This window comes from Anopheles marshallii, chromosome 2 (genome assembly GCF_943734725.1).
Source record: "Anopheles marshallii chromosome 2, idAnoMarsDA_429_01, whole genome shotgun sequence".
Classification (NCBI taxonomy): Eukaryota; Metazoa; Arthropoda; class Insecta; order Diptera; family Culicidae; genus Anopheles; species Anopheles marshallii.
The window spans coordinates 12,629,445-12,656,700 of NC_071326.1; the positions used below are offsets into that span (position 1 = coordinate 12,629,445).

The 27,256-nt window shown below is 41.4% G+C and overlaps 1 protein-coding gene across 1 annotated transcript in view; it reads right to left on the reverse strand.

Annotated features, from left to right (window-relative positions):
* Positions 1-27,256, reverse strand: part of LOC128709844 (serine/threonine-protein kinase Pak) — a 44,207-nt gene that overhangs the window by 14,853 nt on the left and 2,098 nt on the right. The window contains exon 3 of the mRNA XM_053804867.1: positions 15,265-15,276. Within this exon, the coding sequence (XP_053660842.1) occupies positions 15,265-15,276 (12 nt within the window). The remainder of the gene's footprint in view (positions 1-15,264; positions 15,277-27,256) is intronic.

The window sequence follows — 27,256 nt, forward strand, 5'->3', positions numbered from 1 at the left end:
GTGTGGAGCTAGCCATAATACATTAAATACAGAGCAATAGAGTAACAATTAGCTAAACATTTATTAAAACGCAGTTTTTCACTTAATGTGAGTAATGAACTAAATTGATTGTACAAAAACAAAAACAACTTCATGCGATAGGCGAAAGCTTGCCTTGACTTCAAAGCTTGTAGCACACGTTCGGAATCAAATGTCAAATGTAAAGAATATCCCATCCATAAAGAGCTTAGAAAGCCTGAACATGAATCACATCTTTAAAAAGGTTAACTAATGATTCCAATTACAAAACCACACCGGCACGTTGTTACCCATCTTGCTTACGACCTTTCGTAGGCACTAGACGGCGCGAAAAAGCTTTTGCGTAATGACTGAGACGTAATATTTCAACCTACGGGAACCCACTTCCATTGGTCCCCGGTAAGAGGGACGGGTACCCAGCACACCATGATGGGAAGAACCGCCCGGCGGAAACATGAGGAAGCCCTCCAAGCGAATTGCTTGTTTGTGAAGATTAATTTGTAATCGTCACTAGAGATGAGAATAATCACTCTTTTCAATGATTTGAATCGGAGTCAAAGAGTGGGTTTAAAGATTTGAAACCTTTACTCACTCTTTTGAGATTCATTAAAAAATATTACACTGCATTTATGTTTTTACCACTCTTTTGCGTTTATACTCACTCTTACTCTTTGTGCCGACTAGAAACTCACTCAGGAGTGAGTAAAAGAGTATTATCACTCTTTGGATTATAATCACTCTGTAAGAGTGAGTAAAAGAGTATTATCACTCTTTGGATTATAATCACTCTGTAAGAGTGATGATACTCTTTTACTCACTCTTACAGAGTGATTATAATCCAAAGAGTGATAATACTCTTTTACTCACTCTTACAGAGTGATTATAATCCAAAGAGTGATAAAACAGTTTTACTCACTCCTGAGTGAGTTTCTAGTCGGCACAGAGAGTAAGAGTGAGTATAAACGCAAAAGAGTGGTTAAAGGAGTCATAAAAACTCTTCGTGCTGATTTATATTCATTCACTCTCTCGAAGGTTTCAAATCACTCACTCACTCTTACTCAGCGTGCACATCTCTAATCGTCACGCGCACACACGCGAGCGCGCGCAAATGGTTTCGATTTTTCCCGTTTGATAGCGTTTCAATGCAATGTAAGAGGCTTCGAAGAGAGTGAAGAGTGCTTTTTTGCTACAATAGAGACGTTTCCACCAAAAAAAAAAAAAACTCTGCAGAAGGAAATGGAAACGATTGCATCAAACACCAGATGTTTGATGTTTGTGTTGAGGTGTCAGGGACTTTTAAAACTGGGCTTAGATACAGAACATTTGATGGAAAATTGTTATATATGTTACATAGAAACAATAAATATTGACGACTTCTTGTTGGAGACAACGATATTGAGACACTTCAATAGAATATTTATGCGTTATCCTCTGTAAAGGAAAAACAACCCTTCATAATTTTATGAATAACTATGTTCTTACAACAGTGGAATGGAAGCAGTTAAATTCAAACCATGATTTAATCTATCTACACTAGAATCGCTGGAATAGTAGATTCTATAGCGTAATGGATCTCCAACACGTACGGCCTGGGTTCAAATATAGATAAGCGACCATACACTCCGTAATACGCATCGAAAAGTTACAGGGTTCTTTAGATGACAGAAGAGCAAAATGGGCGCCTTAGAGGTCAACGGCCATACGGAGACACCATAACTCCAGCAGGCATACTTCAATAGAAACACATGATATCACAATGGCATCGCAGCTTACCATAACACCAGCATGATGGTAGAAATGAAGTACAATTCGAAGGAGTATAAACGTGGTCTAGGATGGATTTTCTTCACAGCCAGACGATTGTTGTTGGTAACATTTACTGTATTTTTCATGACATAAAGCATAAAGTGCTGTGTTTGTTATGATATGCGCTTGATTGCTTTTTCTTTCAGCCTAAAAACCCCTGTATTCTGTAATTCATGTATCTCATAGCCTGATAAGGTAATGCAAATCCATGACAAACGACACATGATAAAGCGAGAAAATAGAACTTTTAATTACATCACATTCAATTCGACCAATCGAGATACTTCAAACTATCAATTCTGGCTCTCCAATTCTCTGCCATCGGTAATAAAATTTTGCACGACAGGACATTTACTCTTGAAGATCTGGGAGAAAGTTAATCACCTTTACTTCCCTTTCTTCCAATCCACCGCATTAAGTTTCGTATTTCTTATCGCTCTCTCTCTCAATTTCTCAACATTTTCCAAATCATTGTATATTATCCTTTCATTAACATTTGCAAAAGGTTTTTATAATTGCACACCAGGAGCTTGGCCTGTCCGGCATACGCAGACGACGACGCGGCGGGTGCTACACTTGCTTTAACGGCCCCACAACCAAACAAACAATCACGTTTCGGGCATGACATTTTTGACATTTTCGTAAATTGGTTTCTGTAGCTTTTGGCACAGTGCGCAAAAACGGTCAACGCGATTGAAAGTGTTTTTGGCCGGGAAGAAAGAAACAACGCCCGTCACACCTTTGCCTCTTTCGGCAGGTTTGCAAATGTGTCCCGGTAACGGGAAAGAAAGTCCCGAAAGCTCGAGGGACTATTTCGGGGTTGGGGGTTAAAAGTAAAACACACTTCACCCTCACAAGACGACAACCGCCACCGGGAACGACGTCTTAATTTGTTTCCTTACAATCTCCGACATCGGCTTCGCCAGTTTGCCAACCAGGACTGGATTCGTTGCAATCTCCCATTCGACGACGACGTCGACGACGTTTGGTTGTAATCGTTTGCGGGACCGGGATCGTATCAACGGGTGGTCTGCTGCACCTAGCTTCACGCTAGATTGGTCCAGGTTGGACACGAAACCTGGACGCATGATAGATAGTTCGTTTGTGTTTCAACGAAATAATGTTTGCAGTTCCGCTTACCTACAGCAGACTGGCTGATGGCAGGTCGCAGAAATACACCGCGGGCAAAGAATTGGGATGGTTGGACGGTAATAGGAAACATGATATTATTTTTGCTTTTCATCTTGACAGATGTTGTAATTGGAGTACAGGCAAGTGGGAAAAACGGGAAGAGTTGATGATTTAGGCTCTAATTGTTAAAAAAAAAATGCTACCGAGCGAGCTAAAGCACATGAATAACGACCGTATGTAAAGTGTCCACATGTTGTACACCTTCAAGAGCCACAAGATTGATATTAAACTGTTCAATAAACGTCTAATGCATTTCTATTTCTTTACAAAAGCATCTGCTCTACTATGAAATTATAACAGTCTTCAAATACTACCGCTTTATGTCTTCTAACGCAACAGCCTCATTAAAGCCCAATATTACCAAAGGCTGCGAACAATGATGATGAATGGGGGAAAACAATGTTCGGAAAGCTTTTCGCTGTTTGTCACTAATTTCGAAAGCACGCAGCTCTAAGCCGAAAGCGTTAAAAGTCTCCATAAGCATTAAAATCCATGTCGCGACACATCACCTGAAGAGAAGACCGTGAAGAGCGTATAAGAGCGGATACCCCTGAAGGGTTGGGGGTTGACAGTTTGTTAGCAATTTAGGGGAGGTTTTCAATATCTTCAAAAACGACCGAAAAGCGATGGATCAAAATGGTAGTTTGATGGTTAACTTTTTTTAAGCAACTTAATGTGTTATAACTCACATTTGTGCTGTTGTGACAAACACATGCATTCGACCGGGTAAGTCATTGCATAATGAAAAGGGATGCGCGCCCAACGCTGCGTGGTCGCACGCTTTGCTCCACTGTGCGGATGAGAGTAAATCGAATTAAAGCGCATGGAATGCATCAGAGCAAGACTGCGTAATCATGGCTGATGAGATGATCTTGCGCCGAACGCTAATAACGCACGAACGGCTTTACGTAAGCACATGAAACATTGTCCACGCGAGTGATTTGGACAAAATAGTTTGGGATGTTTGACTGATTGCCTCTGCTACGGTATAGCGCTCTTCTATCATACAAGCAAAGAAATAGAAACATCTCGTGTTTGTAGTAAAAAGCACGTATGAATTTAGTTATATCATTCAATTACATCAAATAAATTGATTACTATCAATCAACTTTAAACTGGAAACGGAAAATATCAGCAAAAAAAAAAGACAAGCTCGTTGTAGTACAAGTACTGTAACAGCTTTTTCCCAGCTTTCCAAGCCCAAGGACACAATCAAGTGCTGGTTGTAAGTAGGGCAGAAAATTAGCTCAAACATCCTCGCCAAGGGCGATCCACAACGTAATCATAACGTAATCATGTTTACGTGCTGCAACTAGAGCGCTAGAGAGCAGCGATGTCCATTTTTCTTGCCTTCTATTTCGGACCATGGCAAAACCATTGATAATACCTACTTGCCTTTTCCAGTTTTTATTTTCGTACAACAAACGTTACCTTGCGAGGAAAGCGCACATAAATTATGAAATCGAAACTCTCGTTTCGCTTTTTTTTTTCGTTATTCCCCTTTTCCTAGAAGTTCGTTTCCAAACTTGTCCATACACTCTGCAGATGCTCATTTCGCTTCGGTCTCTATAATTTGGTGGACGTTTTTATCCCTTCACTCCATCATTTCCATTTCATCATCGCTGCGCCTGATAGAGAATTTGGAACGCCAAAACAGACGCACTGCACTTAGTAGTCGAAGCACTCCCCTGAAGCATGCCCTGTTTTGCCTGCGTCTAACGATGTAAACAAAGTCGAATGAAACGGTGGCAGCGCAGTGGTAGCACCAATCGTCACATCAAGCGTTTACATCATTGCATATCGACAGCATCAGATTTGTCGAAATCGATAGCGAAATAGGACCGGGCGCGAGTCTCTACTACTGCTGCACGCGCTAATATCAAGATGTGGCTACCAAGGGGTGGTGGTTACTGTGGTTTTCTTTCGCCATACACCCGAGTGCTGCTGGAATTTGCAATGGGCAAGCCTTCGAAAGGCCAGTAGCCTAACGGTTTAGAGAGGGTGTGGATTCTGAGTTCCATTTTACAACTAGCAGATCGTGGCGAGCTCTTGAAGGAATGATACTGAGTCAGTATTACTGACGGGCAATTTCCTTAATAGCGTATAATTTCTCTCTCCTGCACAACACCGGCCATTTAAACACATTTTACACCTTCATGTTGTTGTGCATCGGCTCTGGGCAGTGAATGAAACCTTGTTGTCTGATTACGGCTCGAATTCGCATATCACGCTCGTGATTATTTGCGATAGGATCTGAACGGTGAATGTTGAAAAATACGAGGAAATACGGAAAATGAGATATGTTTTCAAATGGCTATCGTACTTGAGCCCCAGATCACTGCCGTACACTTTCAATTTCGATGTCAGATATGGCAGTGAGATTTCGTAAGTTGAAGTTTATGCGGCTAGTATGTGGTTTTACTCAATTTAAATGTTTTATTAACAATTTGAAAAAAATAATAGTTCCACCGGAAGCAAAGGTGGAGTAATTGCTGGATTCTGTTGAAATTGGAATTTTGCAGAGATAAATCTGGAATCCTCCGGAATGTCTGGATCTCTGCATAACTTGAATTTTACTAGGTTTAACAGGGGTTTGCGAATGGCAACAAAGTCGGAGTTATTTCCGAATTCTGTACAAGTTGAACTGGATTTTGTTGAGGTAGATCTGGAATGCTTCGCAATTTCTGGATCTCGGCCGTAACTTGTATTTTACTAGGTTTAACAATAATTTAGACTGACAACAAAGCCTGAGCCATTTCATTCCGATTCTGTTCAAGATGTACTGGAATATGTTGAGGTAGATCAGGAGGAAAGTAAATATCAGGAATCCTCCGCAATGCCTGGATCTTTGGATGTTTGAATTTTACTAAGATTCACAGGGATTGTGAAGGATAAAATAGTCCGAGTAATTTCTAAATTTTGTTCAAGTTGAACTGGAATATGCTGAGGTAGATCAGGAATCCTCGACAATGTCAGGAGCTGGATCACGTTCAAATTATCCTGGACAGACAAGTTCATTACTTTGCACACACACATTAGTAAATTAGTGTCCAATTTAGCCAGTCAAACTAAAAAAAAATACCCTCTGAACCCACTCAGATACTTGTTCAGCAGCAGCAATTCTATGCTATACGGTATACGAAAGGAAACTAAACAAACCAGATCGGTTCGAACAGCGGGTGGACAAGAACGTGACTGCATCGTATCGTACCAGCTCCGATGGGAAAGGTAAAAATACAAACCCCAACGCCAGCACCCACCATCGAAACCAGGGAAGAAGTACGGTTTCGAATCGGTCAAACATATTCGTGGGCTGACAGCTAAGCAGGTTAAGCCGTTTCCGCGAAACGTTGCAAACGACCGGGAACTCCTTCTGCACGAATGAAGCGGAAACTTGTTCCGCGTATTTGAACCCTTTTGTGTGTGTATGTGTTTCCTTTTTTTCCTGGTCATCGTTTTATGCGATGCAGAAAAGTGCAAGTGTCGCCTCGACCGTATAGCATAGATGATGGTCGTTACGCATGCACCATAAGAAAAAAAAACCACTGAGAGGGGTTTCACTCATTGGCTTCCATTCGGGACTTTCGGATTAAGCGTACGGGTTTGCAGAGAAAATAGCGCTTACTTCCCACGTGCGTAGGAGCCGAAGGAAATGCAATGCATTTTTGCTTCACTATTCCCTTAGGATTCGTACATTCGTGCCCCCCCATCATAACTGCGGCCCTGGGGCTCTGGAGGAGAGTTCTCCTGGGGTTTCTTCGGAGTCGCGTTATTATTGTTTTGGAGTTCCGATTAATATTAATATGGTGCTTATTTTTATGAATTCCATTATTCATCCGAACGCACTCGCGAAACATCGCAACGAGTTTTCAGGTCGCACAGGTTGGGTCGTTTGTCTTTGGATTTCACTGGCTTAGCGTTGAACACACAGACCTCCCCCAGAGCATGGTGGCAGCGTGGCTAGTGGTGCAGGCAGATTGGATTGTAGCTGATGTTTAGAGGTGGATTTCTGTGTGGTTTAAGCGGGCTGCAATTTATAGGATTGGCGATGATAGTTAACTTTTGATAGCTAATAAATTTTCTAAAATATTTTTTATGATTAACAACCAATTAATTATATTTGAATAGTGATATTCCAATCTATTCACGGTATAAGTTATGTTATTATTGAATTAAACATCTCGTCATTTTCCAATTAAATTGAGCAGATAATGTATTTTGATTAACATACAAACATTACGGAATGCTCTCTGCAATTACCTGAACTACCTGAACCATCGCATAACAGAACGCCTTTGCAGTTTGCTTAAACACGCTAACTTTGTCACGAAAGATTTGCCGCTGCAGGTTCGATTATTCCAGCACCGGTGCATAATGCATAATGGAAATTCAATCGCAATGCGCTCCACCGCAACAATTTCATAGACGCAAGCCCGCCGGACCGGAATATCTGGCTAATAGATATGTTTCCGTTCGTCGCTTGCTAAGGCTTCCGCGGTGGTGGTCGGTGCAAGTCTTTCGTATGAAAGTGAAATTGAAAGCGATTCTGTGTCGCTTCGATTGGATTGGCGTGGGATGAACTCGTTTCGTCGCGTAGTTGGCTTAATAAATGCAGGTTTCCTTTTTTTCCTCTTCTCGCGATTACAAGCGTGCATTATGTATGATTTAGCCGCGGAAGAATGGAACATTAGCAACGGATAAATACAAAGTCGAAGTCGATTATTTCGTTCGCAATAAAAACCGAACAAATTTTCATCTCTTTTGCTTGCTTTAGCCACTTTGTACGGAGTCTGATTGTGGCTGGCAAGAAATTTTATCTCACGCACGATGTGGAGCACGCTAAAACGCGGGCACATTAAACTTATCCCCCGCACAGTTTTTCCACATGAACTGCAAGGTGAATATTTTCACATGAGCGCGGTTCATGAAGCTTTCTTCCGCCTTAACGAGGGCCTCATTATAACTGAAACCAGAGGTGAAAGAATAGAAACACATCGGATGGCTGGTAAGGGGGAAATGGGAATGTACGGGTAGGAAGGTACAAAAGGTTCTTTACAAAGCAGAAGAGAGAACACGATGTACCTATGCATATTCTAGTTTCAATTACGGGAGCCTTAACCTTTTCATCCCTTTCCTACCGCTCTTTAACACTAGCGACGACCGGGGATGGTTTTCTTGCCGAAGGAAAGTTTCTTGACATCATCATTCTGCCAAACAGAGCATTCTGTGCTTATTTCCAGCCGTCTCTCCAGCAGCGGCTCTCCTCCCACACACGAACGGTAACTTTACCATCTATTATCATTCCCATCACGATTACGCCAGTCGTCTCAGGGTGTCGCGCGCTCCGTTTGTGCGTCTTCTTGGCACTCGACGTCGGTTTATGGATGGGGGTGGTTAAGAAGAACATTGGATGCTTTAAATTTTCAACATTTACCCGGAGAGCATTCCAGACAACGGTGCTTTTTACAGAAATCCACTACTAGGGCATAACATGTTGTTAACTTACATTCGCAATTTACCTATCCTTAATAATAACCAATGAGAATAAAGTAAATAATGACAATAGTAAAAGCATTGCTGTCAAACAGACAGATAAAATAGCATGAAACAACTTATGTGGTTTAATAGATTAATAAATTTCTCGTGATGCTGAATATCCTACAACGGATGTCTGTCTGGCGGAAGATTATTCTTGGTCTGTTTCCACACCTTTTTTTGAGAAAAGATCTCTCTCTCTCTCTCCTTTCTTAGCGTAACAACCTGCTAGGCCATGCTTAAAATTTCTGGCTTACTAGATTTAATTTTACCACGTGACCGTAAGACTAATTTTCCTACGGGGGATTGATTCGGATGAGATTTTGGATCGGTCCTGTCGTATGAAGAACGGCGCCGCTTTCAATGCACCGCCGGCCGCCCCCATTTGTCACTGGACGGAAGGTTCGTTGATACTGCATCCGCAAATTTCTGCAAATTTCCTTATAAGTGCTGTTTGCAAATTGACACTTAAGAGATCGGGAAGATCTTAGTCGTATGCATCTATTGATATTTGTTAGTAGCTCTTGATTGAAATTCACACTAAGTTCTCCTGTTCCGGAACGTATAGTCCATATCTCAGATTGTTGAGATAGTAGTGAAATTGACCAGGTTCAGGGAAGTTTCACCTTGGACAATTTTAAATCAATATCAATTATTTATTCTTGAAGGACAGGTAATATCATAAGAGGGCTAGAGATTTAGTGTACGGAACACAATATTGTGAATCTTGTGGAATACAACGGTGAAACTAAGGATGTTAGAATTGTTGATTATTCTCCGATGTTGTTTTGAATATTATTGGATCGCAGAAAGGCGGATGGACCATTTAAATGAAAATGGATGTAGACCACCAATAGACGCCTTGCATTTGAAAAATACCTCAACGGAAATACTGTTCTTCTCAAGCCATTGTTGGGGTACAAGATGGCACGTATCATTAATTGAAATTTTAATTGAAATTAAAATAAATATTTGTATTTTCCACACAACTAGACATGCTACTGCATTGCCAATTCAACTATTTAAAATTGGAACCGAGAATCGATTAAGACACCACCGAAACCATTTCCTCCCGTGTAGCTAGACCGATGAGAGCAGACCATCAATACGGGATGTCTTCGTATTCGTTTCTGTCTGCTGAGTTTCCCAAAAAAAAAACTGTGAAAAATGGAAGATGGTTGCAGTGACGCTACGATAAAATATACTACTCAACTGCTTGTGTGAAACAGAACCGTTGATGGTCAACAGAGGTGTGGGGCAATACCCGATCAATCGGAACAGTAAAACGATTCGAAATCAAACCAACCACAAACTTAAAAAACAAGACCAGAACAACCCTCCCGATCACCGTTATTTGTTCACCGGTGGCAGTTTTTCACGGGCGGTTGATTGGTCCCACTACTTCATCCCTCGCTCGATACGGGGGCCGTACAAAAAAAAAGGTCAAATTTCAGCTTGCTTTTGAAATCACGAACTCGGCTGTTTATCGTCGCCATCCCTGTCAACGGACCTCCCCCCTGTGTGTATGTTTGTATATCATGACGACGGCGCGATGGGTTTTCTTCTCGATCTGCCCTTGACCAAGCAATCAAGCGTGAACCGGTAAAGATTGAAGAATTCAAGTGTTACGAAGTGTTCCACTGCACTGTGCGCTGTGTGATTGTTTTCCATTCGACTTCGGGGACAAATTTTCCCCCAATTTCCGTGTCCACCGTACGCCGTCACACAGGAGAGAATAATTAATATTATGGGCTTAAATATTCATGCTGAGGCACCAGGCAAGCAAGGCTGGTGTGATTTATACGGTGAGCAATTGAGTGTTAAAAGCAGGTCGTTTGAACCGGTGAAACAAAAAGGAGGAAAATTTTCACCATTTCGCTAAGCAAGGTGAACAAAAGGTTGATAAAATACACATCAATCATAGTGGATGATAGCAAACGAGTATACACATTTTGAGCAAACAGCTACAGAAGATAATAATACCAACGAAATGCGCTTGACCTGTGTGTGTCTTTTGGCAAACATAGGTGCTGTTTTTGTTTTCCGTTTTGCAACTTTGTTTCTGTTTAGTGTTATTTAATCGTCCTGGATGTAGACCGTAAACACTTGACACACGATATAATATTTCATTTTGTATCTACCCTTTCTTTTCAGCCAGTTTCATGCTTTCTCTCTAGTATTGCTGCACCAATACTAGTGCGATACCTTGGGGGAGGTTGCAAATTTATGACAGACCTCATAAAGATGCCACAATCCTAAATTCGACCAGTCGCATCATTCGCGCTACATAAAATTGGGGAGAGTATGTAAAAGAGTTCACGAAACATTGGTTAAAAATATACCCGTGCGTATGTTATTTTTGTCCCGCTTTTCGAGTCAAACAAACTTAAAGGTAAATTGAATTAAGCTTCCATCAAAATAGTTAATAGAAAACAGAACGCTTTTAGTGGCATTTTTTAATAATTCATGACGCATTTTGTTGTACGTTCATACCCAACAAAACCAATGAGAGATACATTACGATCGATGAAATATGATTCATTTTGCAGTTGACAGAGAAGTTTCACAACGACACACCACGGAACAGGGAGGAATCTACGACTGAGAAGTAGCAGGGCTTCTGAAATCGGCAAGCCACGCTATATCAATTACAATTGAAACATCAACCGTTTCATATTGCGTCGCTTTCTGTTTCATGCGATTGCTTCCACATTTGGAGATCTCCCACAAACACGAGAGAACGGTAGCCGGTTTGAAGAAATTAAGTGCGCACACACACAAGCAATAATGATGATAAGTGTGCAAAAGTGAATCCTAACGATTCCACTTTTAAGCTTAAAGTGAAGCAATGCAATGCATAACTAGCAGGTGCAATGCGCTGGACAAATTTAAAGTCATTGGGAAAACAAGAAATACGAAACCGGCCACCACTACAGCATGCACCCAGAAATAGCAGATTTGTTCCTTGTCGGGTGCGTATTAGCGGTCGGAATGGTTGACAAATTATCCACTTGACGCAATTTTCATGCCAATCGAGTGTCGGCTTTTTTTTAAAAAACAGCATATTTCCGAAATGTCAAACCTGACAGCAAATGGCGGCAAATTATGATGTGTGAGTCAGACGAATGTGTGCAATGTTTGGATACGATCACGTTGCAAAGCAATACGGTTTTCCTGTTGAGTGAATTTCAACTTCTGGCACGCAGTTGGAAAAACGATGTTGTAATCGTGAAGAAGAAAGGTATTTCTTCTTGCTGTCATGTAATATTAGGTTGTTGAAACTCTTGTTTTTATTTTGAGTAGATATTAAAAATCGCATTCGTGTGAAAATGTAAAGTTTGACCTAATGCACAGTACTTCAAACGCATCGAAAGTGGAACGACCATTGCTGGAAGTGTGATAAACTCGGTGAGTTCCGTGAAATATTATGTACTGTACCAATATCAAAAGATAATTTAAATATTCTCATACTTTGAGGGATGACTATACAAAATCATAGTCTTAATAGAGAAGCTTTTGAAATTGGGAGTTTAGACAAGAGCTGAAACAAACAGGAGTGGACACATGTTTTCTCGCAATAAGCGGAAGTAGAGCATATGTTTGTTTCTAGAATATGAGGTGTGATCATCATCATGTGCCAAGATTCGTTTTATTAACTTGTTTATTGAAGATCAATAAGGGCCCAACTGCTAAGAACTAGTTTATTATTGGACTAAAGAAAACAAAAGCTATTATTAAAATTTCGCCCAAGTGTAACAATCGGCAAACTATATCAAAAATCATTAATCAAAATATGTTAATAACAAAGAAATTACTAGCTAGTTAGAACTGTAAAGACTGTAATTAAAAAAAAGCACAAGATTGACGACTTCATCTGTCAAACAGTCGAGCGGATATCGGGTTATGGATTTAAGCAGATTGTGTTAGCGGATTTAAACGGGATTTAAACTAGATTGTGCTATGTTAAATGTTTCATTTTGATATGAAGTCTGCAAATGTGACCGTAACGGAGTATTTTCTTGAAGTTTTTTGATGAAGTAACGAATATTTTTAAATCATATTTTCATACAACTTTGAACAATGATTTTTGGAGTTACATTTTTCCAGCAGAATTTTAATGGAAAATTAAACATGACATCAAGTGTACGCAACCATAATTATGCGTTTGAAGGCACAATAAATGTGCTCGGAAATCTTAACACTCCATCCTGTACATGCGTACCTCAACATAGTAAAAAATCAACATCGATTCTTCCGTTTGTTGGTACTGCTCGTCCCCAAAACAACTGTTGAAAAGATGCTAGATGAAGCAGGTATCCGCTTGCTGGTACGCACTACAGTTACACGCCACACTCGTTCAATTGCTGGCGCTTGTGCCACTTGTTGCCCTGTGTTGTACCTTTGTACAGTTTTCTCTGTACCGTCGGGTTTGCGAGCAATTTTTCACATATAACGAGGTTCGCCTTCAATTATACTTCTCCCTCGGTAGGTAATCACTGGCGATTCTGACGAATAAAGAACTTCACTTCATCACCATCATTTTTCACCAGCAACAAGACGCTATTTATCCACATACCACACGAGTACACATACACTGCGCGGTGCGTTCTATCGTAACTACCCGCCTCGGTGACGATTCACAGCGTACAATCAGTCAGCTGGTTCTGACCCACTGTCGTCGGGGTGAGTTGTTAGTTAGGAATTATGTCAACAAATGCGAATACAGCAGCTAAATGCTGCTCCTTTCTGTTACTCTAACGGAGCACTCTATTGTTAATTGACTGTTACCGGAAATCGACAAATAAGTTCAGTTATCTTCGCAGTACATACACACAACACCGTAAACAAAATTTATTTAACAGCAAATTTCTTACTAAGAAGTATGTTTCACGCATGACAGGATGCTTTTAGCATTGAATTTCACACATTCAAACACATAAGCTGCACATCGAAGATCTATGCTAACAGCTAGGCATTAGCTGTCAAATGACTGATCAGCTGTTTGATCAACAGATATCGCAGTAGGAACTGTAAGCACACGATCCAACACACGTCGATCAGAATGAAAGATTTACGGCCGTAAATTGATCGCGGTTGGAAATTGTTTTCCACTTTCCAACGCTTAAGTAGAACACTTTGCAACGGACAAAACTGCTGACCGGCGGCGATGTACGCGATATGCTCGAAAAACATAAACAAAAGCAACGGCGCTGCACACAGTGATCACAACAGCGCTACGACGATCACAGCGAACGATCGTAAACACAACCGAACGCGATGAAAAACCATTCCAAAATGCATTGCGGCACCGATCCAACGGTCACAAAATGTACAGAGGCGCGCGACTGTGGCCGTGGAAAGGTGCGGATCTCACCGCCAGCCCAACCATCACGCGCCGCAGCAGGGCTTCTCTCGGGAGGGTTTGGTCAGCTTGTGTGTGAGTGAGAGTGGAAAGGTTTCTTCTGGTTCCATTCCCTACACAGGTGTGGGATAACGCGAGGAGGCTGAAAAGCATCACAACCATTCGTACAAATCTTAACTCCACCGTGGATTGAAGCATGAATTTCTCTGGGCGCCTCTTTGTATCTATCTCCTTCGCTCGAGAGCTTTCGCGTCTTGCATCACAAATAAAAACAACACATTTTCACATTTTCCATTAATTTTTCCTCCGTTTTTTAAGCTTCAACTTAGTTGATTGATATTTTCCAGATATCATAGCTCGTCAAAAAAAAACACTCTTCTTAAGTTTGTCTCTATTTCGCATTTGAACATCAAAGGGTTACGGGGACCTGCGACGATCCCCCTCCCCCATCTTGTTTTTTTTCACTGCGGGTATGGAAAACGGTCCGTACACCTATATCAGCAGGTTGCGGAAAGAGATGGAACTAAAAAAAGAAATGCAGGGGAAGTTTGGGAATTTCACGTGCGACAAACGTGAGGAACTTCGAGACGGCCACCTTTCTCCTCCACTGCGTCCGTCGTCCTCGAATTATCCACCACACCACATAACGGATTCCCTCTTCTCACAAAACGGCTTCTCACGAGTTTCCGTGTCGTGCTCGGGAGGTGGAAATTGGACGTGTAAGAAAAGCGCGCAAGAGCGAGAGAAATATGAATCTCCCATTCAAAAAGCTCCCAACGTATAGACTCTAAACAGCAACTGCCTCAATAACACACAGATGGTGGGAGAAACGGGATTTGTTCTTCTAACGTATTTGATAGTTTCTTCTGCTCGACTTGTTCCCAGATATGCGTCCGCAGCAAGACAAAAGAAGCCTGGAAACACAGGATTGATTTTCCACTGCGCAAGGCTAAACACTTATCAAACACTGAGCAAATCAAGAGTACATCGAGGGTATTTTTCGTTTAAGAATTACAATTGAGGTTATCATCAAAATAATACGATCTGCTACGGACTACTTTTTGTGGTGAAACGATTTGAAGATATTATAACATATATTCATACGTAAGAAAGAAACAAATTGCAGACACAATAAGATAACAGTGTGAACACTAAGAACAACATCGACAACTACATCAACTAGCCTACAATTCCAGTGAAAGTGTGCAGTGTAAGAAGTAAACAGCGAAGCAGAGCATAAGCAAGGCGAACAGCAAAAGCATCCACAAACTCTACAGTTCCGTTTGCGAGTACGATGAAAGGACGATCGTAAAACATTCATTTAAAAAAAAAAGCGCAAATACTATACTTACTTTCAAAGGCAGCTTGTGAGAACGAAAGAAAAAGATACATAAAACCATAAGATATAAAACGTAAAACCAATACCGCACACGCTGCACCGATGTTAAAACAAAAATGTACCAAAGCATCGTTCCGTAACCGTCACGTGTCCCCCGGGCTGGGGTTTGGACGGTGTACTTATGCGTAGACACAGTGACACCAAACAACAGCGAGAAAGATAAATATGAAAGCTTTCAATGCCAAAAGCAGTGTTTTTCTTTTTACACTTTTACAAAAGCAATATTTTGGGGAGTGTTTTTTTTTTGTAATGTTGACTAGTTCAGTCTGCACCTACTGATACACATCCACCTTTTTGGGCAAACTTTGTCCGAAGCATTTTATTTTGTTTTGCAGAAGTGCACAGCTCATCTATTGAAAGGTGTTTGCGGGGAGGGAACAAAAATGTTTGATCCGCTTTTGGAGATGTTTTCTTAAACGTATCAAGCGCAATCGCTTCATTCTTCGCAATTTGGATTGCGCAGGTAAACACTAGAAACAAAAGATTTGTACTTCTATCGTTCGTTGGCAGCGGAAATATATCTGCACTGTCTGAAAGCACCCTGAATCCTTTCCCCATACACACCGCGGACAGTCTCGGCGTCAGAAGAAGCATTCTACCCAGCGAGTTTGTTGGCACACGGTACGGCGACAAGGAAAATTTAAAACCAGCTTCAATGTTGATTCCCTGCCAATGCGGGTTATGAAACTATCTGCTTGTACATTATGCGAGATAAAAGTCCTCTTCACATGTGCACACGCACATAGTAAATGTGTCTGCTGTATATTGTTTTATTCATGGAATGCTTTCGGGTACGTTAGCTCCATAATCCTGTTCTATCTCTGGATGTGACGTTCTTTCACGAGTCTAAAGATTTTGATCAGAATTGTTTGGGAAACGTGACTCTTCAGATACATGAATCTTCATAGATTTTCGAATCCTTAAAGATTATTTATTTATTATAATTATAACGGCTCTTAGTCGTATTATCAGTCATATATGGACTGCAGAGAATACAAATTCCTCAAGGCATTACCTCCTTGTCTATTACCTTATCTCGGCCATGCTCGATTATATCGTTAAAGATTAATCAACCTTTAAATTAATAAGTTAATCAACTAAACTACAAATATTCTCAAAGATTATTGAATCTGCTTAGAATAGAAATTCAGAGAATTTAAACATTAGCTAAGGTTCCTGAATTATATCCATCATCATAATTGACAGGTTCGTCCAACAATGGGGCAGATCATACCTTTAGTTAGAAAGCTTAAGCTTTCAGCCTGTATCTGTCAAATAATCCAGTTACAGTGCTGTATCATTTTGCACACATTTGCAAAGGACACAGCATTTTGACATTAGGAATGACATAAGTGTTCATTTCTGTGGAACTATCATTTGAGAAAAAAAATACAAAAAAATTTTTGTATTCAACGAGAACGGCGTATTGCTTACTTAAATTAGTGTTACTTGCAATAAATGTATGCAGAATGACTTTTATTTAACAGACATAATTAACTGGAGTTTAGGTATAAAATGTAACCGACGTTACATTTTGTGTGTCAATTTCAATTTCCTTTCTTTACATTATAAATATTCATAACAAATCTCAGATTCGACTGTATTACGTATTCCGCACGGCTCAACATTCCAAATAGCGCTACAGTAATTGAAATCGTTAGAATGCAGTGCACTCATTTACCGCATCGCACACATGCCAATACACAAGTGACAATGACAACCGCCCAGGATAATCTACCATCAAAACAGCAGGCAGAAAACGGGCATGTCTTCGGAAAAACGGCACAACCTTGAAAATGGTTAATCCGAATGCTCCGAGGTGTCCCACAGCAAACGGTACCACACATCCTGTGTGGCGCATGGTTTTATTTCAGCTAGTTTTTAATATCCAACCCATTTCCCATTACACCACCCCGTTATCACTCCATTGGATGCTCGGGGCCGGGTGTCGGGTGGCGTTTTTTTTTCTCCTGCGACAGGAAGTTCTTTGAACTGAAGCGGACAACGTGAAGAAGACATGCATTCCCACCGACATACGGCCGCCGAGTGAGTAGTGCCAATCCGGACACAAATGGTACACAATCTTCCCATTCGCTAAATGAAGTGTGACGACGGCTCCCTGTCATGCTTACTCTCCTCTCCTTGCCCTCTTACCTCCCCCTTTGTAAATCGATCCGGTTCGCCTCTTTTTCGTTTCTTTTTTTTTCAATTTCAATTCCTTTTCACAAACGAAATGTATGAATGTGGCATCCGCGGGAAACATCATACCGAAACGGTTCCAATGTCCTCCACTCTTCCAGCTCGTTGGAACAGTGAGTACCAAAAGCTGGACATGATCGGGGCCAAAACGATAGCACACGTACAGATGATACGTTTACACACACACACAAACACACACACATACTGGGAGTTTCGGTTCTATTTTCATCTCATCTTTAATTCATGCTCGATAGTACTGTGTGCGCCCGACGGCCTCGAGGAGTGTGCAGATCGGTGGGTGGTGGTTGCATGAAACGAATTCTAGTGGTTTTTATTGTTAAGGATGGCGGTGGTGGTGGTGGTGAAGCGCAGAACCCACACCCGCACGCAGCAGTCAGCAGTTGTGGCCGGTTTTTCAAGCATGCGGATGCTGCCGATTTTGACCAAACGAATAACGAATTCCTGCTCCCCGCACGTTTCCGGTGCACCGGGGAAGGGGGTGGGGGCGTGATGGGATTGGAACGGAGGTAATATGGTGGTGTTTCGGTACCTCCCCTTCCCAAGCAACCGAAACATGACATTAATTTATTCATCTTTCACTAAATACATAGGCCACACATGGAACAGAAGGTTTGGCGCATCCAGGGAGTGTCGAAGGCAACTTTCTTTTATCGACCCACATTTGTTCGCCATCATGTTAAGTTATGGGGGGGATGTGGGGGAGTGCTATGTGTTCTATGCTCATCAAGGTTGCCGGAGAGGATAATTGCTCTTTTCGTTGAGCGAAACTGGTGAATTCAAGCACAAGATTTGCCTTTTGTAGACTTGTCACTTTCGCTTATTTTAGCGGCACATTCGTGTTATAACGATTTTTTTTAATTGAATTTGATTAATTTATTTAAAAAGACTATTTTTAAGCCGCTTTTACACCCAACCAATACACTTTTACCTTTTAATTTGCAATTAGATAAATTACGTTGAAAGCGTAAAGACGTGCACACAAGCCATCCTTCCAAATTAGAACTGTCGGCACAACAGCCTCACCCGGCTCCGTCTGGAGCGATATTCTTTTTGAGAGCGCATAATTTATGGAGCAAGTGTGCGTGCGTTCGCGCAAGCGAGTTTTCCCTTGAAATTGGTCATAAACTCAGGACGTTCCAAGCGCGTCAAAGCGCGTACTGCACGCAACCGCGACTTCCGCATTCTTAGCCCGGTCCCCACTGTCTCGGCATGTGTATTTAATGGAATCATAAAAATCCTTTCTTGATTCGACCTTCCGGATGCCCGGCCAAGCCTTGAGGCGGTGTCTTAACAAAGTTCTGCACGCACGTGTTAAGTGTGCGGGGCGAAAAAAAAGCCTTCCTTTTTCTCTCACGCACTCTGGACTCTTGCGTCAACAATTACAACGATTTCATTCAATGTTGATGCTGGCTCCTCCACGGTACTGGCTCATCCCGCTGGCGGGTGAACGATACTAAGTTCTACAGACGCACACCCATACAAGTTGCACCATCGTCGGTACTTTCACCAGCGAGCCGACCCGCAGACAGCTTAACAGCTGCGAGCACGAAACATTTTTAATAAACCATTACACACATCCATAAAAGAGTTTTCCCTCCAACAAGCGCTTCCGCCAATGCTGCCCGGGAAAAACAAGCGTGTGCATGTGTGTCTGATTATCCGAAGTTAAGGGGCAGGTTCGGTGGCAGCACTGCTTTACTCCTGAACCTGCTGCTACGAGAGGTGTAGCCGTCTGCCGGAGAGCTACGCAAAAGAACGGTCGCCTGGAAAATGGGCACACCGAAAACAATCTTGGGGCGACCCGACGAGCTGCGATGATTTAACACCGACGTTCTAATTTTATTACGACGTTTGCGCAGTGTTTGGCCGCAGAGCACTTTGCGTGACGGTGCGAATCGCCGTACGTAGCTGTCACGTTGTTTTTGTTTAGCGCGCGCGGTGGTTTGTGGACAGGGTTTTATGGCAAATGTTTAAACTGTTTGCTGCCACTGAACTATTCACCGAACCAAACAAGTTCAAGTAAACGATTTGGGTTCGGGATTTCTTTTATCTTTTCTTGATAAAATTATCCGACACTGAAAGCCACTTTATTACCCTGCTTATTGCCGCAAAGTTTCTTTTGCCCTATCCGAAAGAGACGCTCACAAAAGATCATCTCATTCTTGCTGTTGACTGCTAGGTTTTGGTTTCTGTTTTTCTTTTGTATGTTCCCGCTGTCGAAAGATGCATCTCAGAACGGAAGCAGTTTATGGACGCATCTAGAGGCAAAAGCCAACGATAAAGCAGACGATCACGCAGTGCCATAAGGGATAATGACGCTGCTCCATCATGCTGCTTGGTGCCGGGGTTCCCAGGCGACGTGGAAAGATCATCTTCTATCCGCGGTTTCCACCGGTATGGGGTGTTTCCGCCTTCGCGGAGAAGGACGGAAAACACTAAATTAAAATCTCTTTTTTTCCCTGAGAACAGCCGCATTCCTTTGGGCCGAAGAAATTTCGATGGATGGAAGAAGAAAGAAAGAGCTTTCTTTTTCGGTGGCATGAAATATTGCTTAGTTATGAAAAAATGCTTGAGGCTAGTTGAATAAAGTGTGTAAAATTATAAAGCGAAAATAAAGATAAAATCTAATCAAGTCAACTATACACTTTAAACGCATCAATTTGACTTGATTATGCATAATTTTTAGCATTGTAAAATGTCATATGCATTTATACAAACACATTTGCATTCCACTGCATCAGAATAAATTACATTAGAAACTCATAATGTTCTTTACTAAAGAAGCAATAAAAACCCTCCCATGACGCCGCGTTCATTGCGATCGTCGTTTAAACGACCAGAAAAGGTCACTGGGCACTTATATGAAGAAAAAAAAAACATCAGAAGATGAACATAAAAGGTTTATCGAAAGTGCATTCATTAAAAGAAAAAGATACACACACATACACTAATCCTAAGCACCATAAATCCCAGCCGCACCATCGCGATAGGCTGGGAGGACCGTCTAGCGCACCACCAACCGCGGCATCCGGTTGGGTTCGGTGTGCTGGGGATGAATTATTTACTTTCTTTGATGGGCAGATTAAGGGCCGATTAAGCGGGTCATCCATCGTGGGTGCCCGGTTTCGCAGTGCCAAGAGAGGAACAGGTCACTTTTACTTTGACCACCTTTATGGTTGTTGAACTCACCGCGATGCGGGCAAAATGTTCATATCACCGGACGTTCCGACAGCTCATCTTGTTGCTGCTGCTGCCCGAACCCTTCCCTTCCCCTGACGTTCTTTAGTGTGCCGTGTCCTAAAATATTTAGCCACAAAACAAAAACGGCTACGAAAGCAGCTTTGGTGCTGCATTTTTGCTACTTTCAAACGGCGAACCTGTTCCGCAGCTGCAGCTTTCGTGTTTGGGTTTGATGTTTCGTACAAAACAAAAAAAAAAAACGGTTGCTTATGCTAGTGTGGGACATCTTTAGGGCTACCGCATAGGGTCGCGATTGGCATTCGAAAGCGGATTGATAGGCTATGGGTGTTATCGCTGATGGATCGCTGTGTTTAACGCTTTTACTCGTTGGCCACAACGATTCGGGGTCACGGACGGGCTTTCAGCTGTTTCTTGGACATTTTAAAGTGTAAATTTGTTTTTACACTAGAGCTACCGGCCGGAGGAACAATATTTGAGAATAATATTAATATTATGTGGATATTTTTTTAATCAATTACACATGGATAGTGTAATAAATAAAATAACGGAAACAAAACATGTTTGGAGTTACTGAGCAGGTTGAATAAAGATCTGAATTTCTGCGCTAAAGTTAAGGTTGTAAATCACCCATGGACCTTGAAAAACAAAGGGTAACTAATGAGACTACAAAGGTCCAAAAACATAATTTTGTAAGTTGTAATCACTATCACAATTCGTTACTATGTTCAATGTGCTACAGTTACAACCACGTTTTGGTCTGCATAGGACAACTCTACACCAGATGCAGTATGGCTCTACTGACGCCAACCTTCTGATCGGTAAATCGGCACTGCTGACATTATGGATGCCATATATCGTTGAAGCTAGAACTAAATTAATATTTTTCCCCCTATCTTCAACAATCGTACAGGAAGATGTGTACAATTTTGTCAAGATTTTGGGAAAAACCATCAAATTTTAGAACGCAATAATGGATGTAAGAACTTGCATCAAAGAGCATTTTTAAAGATAAAAAAAAAAAATAGCTACAATCTGTAGCAACATAAAAATGGTGTAGAATTCAAAAGTTATAACGTCTGGTTTATGAGTTATAATGTAAAAATAACTTTCAAAACATGGTTTTTTGATGGACGCGTTTAGTCTCTTCAACATCGTGACCCTAATTTACCAAATGTTGTCTTATCATTATCAATAAGAAATAAACAACAGATGGACGATTGGGCTCTTCTTTGGAAACATTTCAAGTATGTCACGAAGCTGGGGTTTGAGCTTGAAAGGGTGTATTAAAATTCTTCCCTGTTATGAAAGTCGAAACATGGTGACCCGATCAGCATCATCGTCACAGCGGTATGCACAACCGCAACATAAACGAATGAGCGAATGAATGAACGTGCGTGGGTGGTTACAAATGTGGTAGCCCCACACAGCCGGTTGACTGACAGTGGCGGATACTTCTTCCCGGTTTTCTTTATTCCAGCGACCGTTTGCTACCACCCCAGGCCGGGCTTACTGTTTCCATCTTGGACGATGAACCCCCGGCCAGAAGGGGGTTCTGAGAAAGTGTGAAGTTTATTTTTAGTTTGGACATAAGCGTCCAAGCGAACGAACGTTAACACAACCACAACACCGTGTCGTACGCATACCGGGCCGTCAGCGAAAGTACCTGTGCGCTGCCCAAAAGTATACGCCACATCCATACCCAAGGACGAACACGGACAGCAACAAGCAGACGTGGGTTGTGATGGAGATAGATGAAGCAAATTAACCAAAGTGTCACACATTGAGATCGCACACCTTTTTCTCCTGACGGGCTTAGACGAGATATTACTGTAGTGGAGCAAACGTATTCTTTTGGCTTACAACCACACACACGCACACACTGTGTCAAATTAAATGTTTCAATGTATGGCGATACGCTGCTGAAATGCACCTCAGTTGCTATAGCGCCAATCGAAAAGGTGTACCATAATTGTATGATTGCTAATTTCGCCAACCGGCCCCACGAGTTTCGCAACTTTGCTAAAAATCTAATTTTCATTCTTCACGCCCACAGGGCATGGTAAAAAAAAGCGGGTCGGAAATTCTCTTATTTAACAGGCAACACAGGCCTGGTGCTGACCTGCGGGACGTTTTACGGTGGGCTGCACAGGAAGTTCAAGTTCGTCCTTTCGCTGTACCTTCGCTCGTGTTTCGGACTCTTTTTCACGTTAATTCGTGCAAGTACGATAATCCTTTTTGCCGCCCGTACGTCACGACTGCGTTCCGAAATAGGCTGAATGGAGAACGAATGAGTTGCGCATTCATTTCCTGCTCGCACCATCCAACGTTTCCTTCAGCAGGGCACAGCAAAGAGAGCACCTGAAACATGGATGGTCGGGAGCAAAACCATTCTCCAGCCGATTATGATTTGAATTTTAATTAATTACACAACACTGAATACAAATGCGACACAGCAAAACGTAATCCTATCAGCGCAGATTAATTTGTAACCAAATCTTCACATTAGTTACTGTGTGTAGCATTGAAATTTTTTGAATTTTTTTTGCTAAGCTCAGTTAAAATTTACATGTTAAAATAATGCTTAAACTTTAGGAACAACTATAACCATACAAACAGGACGACCAAATAACTATTATACATGGCAAAGCTAACAGCGTAATTACTAGTATTGCCCTGTCGAACGAGAGTGATTTAAATGTCCAGATTCAGTGTATCTCTTCCGCTTTAAATTAATACCGGAGAGCAACCAGTACATACGTTTAAGCTTAAAGCACGCTACAAAGTTAAAGACTCAGCCAAGGTTCTAACGGTTGCACAACACCGTGCGGTATTAGAATTTGCAGTCAAACACCCAGCGTACCTTCCGCGTTCGAACCCATTCCCCCGCGGAAGGGCTTCGCTGCAAGTATCTGCTTAGCAAACAACTTAATTAGCGCCTAAAACAGCATCACATTTCAGCGGGGACTAGTTAAATGACCACTTTGGGTTGCAGCGTATGTAGAACGACAGCATTCAAACCGCACCACACGAAGTTGACGCTCCCAAGGGTGCACCGATTTCGATGCAATCACGATGTTGCACCATCGGGCACCTGCCAACAGTGCACCGACGACGGTCACCGTTTACCAACGTCACATGTTGCGCTGTTAAATGGGACAGAGATCGTAGAATTTCGGGCACGGCAGTACTTTCATTTCCCTGTGGTGAGTAGTTTTATGGGGGAATTGTCACGTAGAAATTGAAAAGCATTCAGCAGCAGAAACTCTTGCTGTTCGTCCTATGTATTGCTGCTGTTTGGATATGAAATTGTTATGAGCAAACTCAATGTCTCACTTCCCATGACTTGTTGGAATCGTATTGAACTGCACAGCGGAGTGCGCTTCTCACTGGAGTGTCGCTGTGGGAAGGCGAAATCTAAAGAGACAAAAAGCGCACCAAAACGTTCGACAGTAAAGGTTAGGTTGTAATATTTACTACAAACTTGAAACATGCAACGACAATGCTGGGTTATTTCTACAGAGTGCTGTTTTGTAGTTTTAAATACTAACTTATGTTTTGTCAACAAAATTAAAGCATTTTGGATATTATTTGCGGTTTTGTGATATCATAATATATATTATACTAGAATAACATATTAAAGTAGAAAACTATCATTTTCTAAATAAAACAAAATAAATATGAACTGCTCAGATCAATCAATATCAGACTTCGAATCAATAGGTGTTGTGCGGAGGAAGCTTTAGGCATTTGCCGAGGGAGTTTCAGTCTAAGACAACTTTGAAAAAAAAAAATCTGATTTATATAAGTATTACAATTACTGTTTCCTACAGGGTTTCCACAGCCAATCGGTCATCGTAAATCCACTAAATTATGTTATCAACAGTCATTTTGTCACCGTAAACCCTCGATTTGGCAGCGTAAATCAAACAATGACATTAAGAACTTTGAATCGGTCACCGTAAATACCTTATTTGGCCAACCTGATTAAATGCCATATAGATAATTATATGTTTATGGTTAAGATTACGAAATTAAATTTTTGATTATTTTTCAGCCAACTTCAAACTTTAATAAACTCGTACATACTAGAGAATTCAAAACGAATGGGTAATATGCCAGTTACGCCTTGCATTGCTGAATAATATAAAAAGTTATATTTTATAATTATATTTTATAATATTTTTTTCCATGAGAAAAAACATGTCGATCTTTCTCTGGAGCCAATTTGATAGACCAGAACCAAAAGGACACGAAACGACCAAATAAGGTATTTACGGTGACCGATTTTAAGTTATGAATGGATTGGATTTGGATTTACGCTGCCGAATTGTGGGTTTACGGTGGTAAAGTGTCTGTTGATGACGACATTCAGTGCATATACGATATCCGATTGGTTGCGTAAACCCTGTATCATGAATTTAACGACATTATCCCATCCCATTCCATCTTAAATCCCATCTAAAAACTCAAAATTTGAATTAAACTGAATGGTTCTATTGATTTCTAGATAGTTATAGGTCTAGTTAGGCATTATTGCATGTTGCACCATGCATTCAAGAGAAACAGGAAAAACAACTTCTGGCTCCATTGCAATCCGATTTAAACTACACAACATTGCGCAAACGACCAAACAGTTCACCTAGGTCGTAAGGAATGTCTCAAACGAAAAAAAAGACCCAAAGCTCTAGCGGGAATGTGGATAAAGCAAACAGACAACGGGTGTACAAAGTCAGCGTGCAATCGAGCAGCTATTGATACCTTGCAACAAAATCAAACCCCAGAGCCTAAATAAACATTTCGAGCGTAAATGCTCCGGAAGAGTTTGGCAAAAGGCAAATGTTTGGTGGAAAAAAAATTTACAGTCGCATTAGCCAGCCCAGCGTAAGGTATGCTCCACCTACACTCCAATTTACAACAAAAAAATAGAAACAAAACAACAAAAACCTGCAGCACGGTGCGCGTGGATGCAATCTACCTTAAAGCATTCCGCTGCCAACTGTGGCGGTAAGGGACTCTTTACCACTCGTTTCTGTGCCAATAGGATAAAAAGAGCGTTTGAAAAGAGGATTGTGCACAATGGCATGAATGGCGAATGCAAATCTTGCTCTAGTTCCAGTCATAAACGATCGGAGCGAGAGCCAACATCGGTTGGCAGCTGCTGCCATAATTAGTCACCCAGTTGCAGTTGCGCTTCGCTTTCTGCTGCGGAACAGGGTGGTGCTGCAACATCAAGATTAGATACAGCCGACCAAGACCACGCAAGGTGAATGATAAAAATATTGCCGAAAGGTTTTTTACGAACTGTCCAAAACTGGCAAACATCTCCAATGTCTCGCGTAAAAATAGTTCTTGTCCGGGAAAAGAGGGTAGACAAGAAAACAGATTACAATCGGAAAAGATGTTATTTTATTTCTACATCTAAGAGTTTCTCAGAGTAAGGTTGGAAAAGGAAATATTTATGTGAAACACTCGAATTACCGAAATAATCACTGCAAGGATGATCGTTCCTTCAAATGTTGATGTTATTTTTAAACCTTTTAATAGATACATTGCACCGTAATTTTCCATCCTGATCGAAGACTTTCAATCGCATCAGCGACCCATCATTGGAATGCAATTCTGGGTCTGTGATGGCCTGATTTTATTATCCACCCATCAATCGAATCGCAGTTCATTATCTGACAGCTGTGGAAGTGTCACGATCATTGCAGTTGGGCGATCCAATGCAACAGCATGCCAATTCAACACGAAATCTGGCTGGTAGTAAAGTATGCGTCCGTGCCCGTCGACCGTTGAGTGCCATTTGAGTTGGTTTACTTTTTTTTTAGAACTCGTTACAAACATTCTACGCTCGTCGACAATCGTTTGCTTGTAGCTTAGCTGTTTGTGGAGATTGCAGAACGTAAAAACATCACATCATTCCTTCCAAAAAAAAAACTACCTCACCGTACGAGCATGGCAGGAAGGTCAGTAAAATACAATTTTAGCAACAAGATTGTAGAGCTATCGATGGAAATGGATGGAAAGTGAAAAGTGCAACTGCTTTCAATGATGATTTCGAAAAATTCGTGATATACCAATCAATCGTCACTGAGTTCAGCAGTCATAATATGTATAGCCGCCTCACAATTATTCCAAGTCCGTCACGGTTGCTTGGGAGTGTTGTCACGATCGAAAGTGACATAACGATCCTCCGAAAATACGTGATACTAATTGTGCCTGTTCAAAATGCGATGTATTCTGATGCTGATGCATTGCAAAAAAAAAAAAAGAAATAAGGTCTGTCGACTATGTTGCCACTAAAAACGTATAGTCTACGAACGATCAATGCAGCTATTTTTTGGAACAACCGATGTGGCGAATTTTACAACCGTCTCCGGTCCTTCCTTCCCATTCAACGCGAAATGTCCAAATGATTAAAGTTCAACGAAAGGATCAAATCGCCCGCTGGGAGTGGCACCGGCCCAAAATAACGCCTGATGAAAAACCTATTTTGGAACGGCAACAATGTTTAATCATACAGC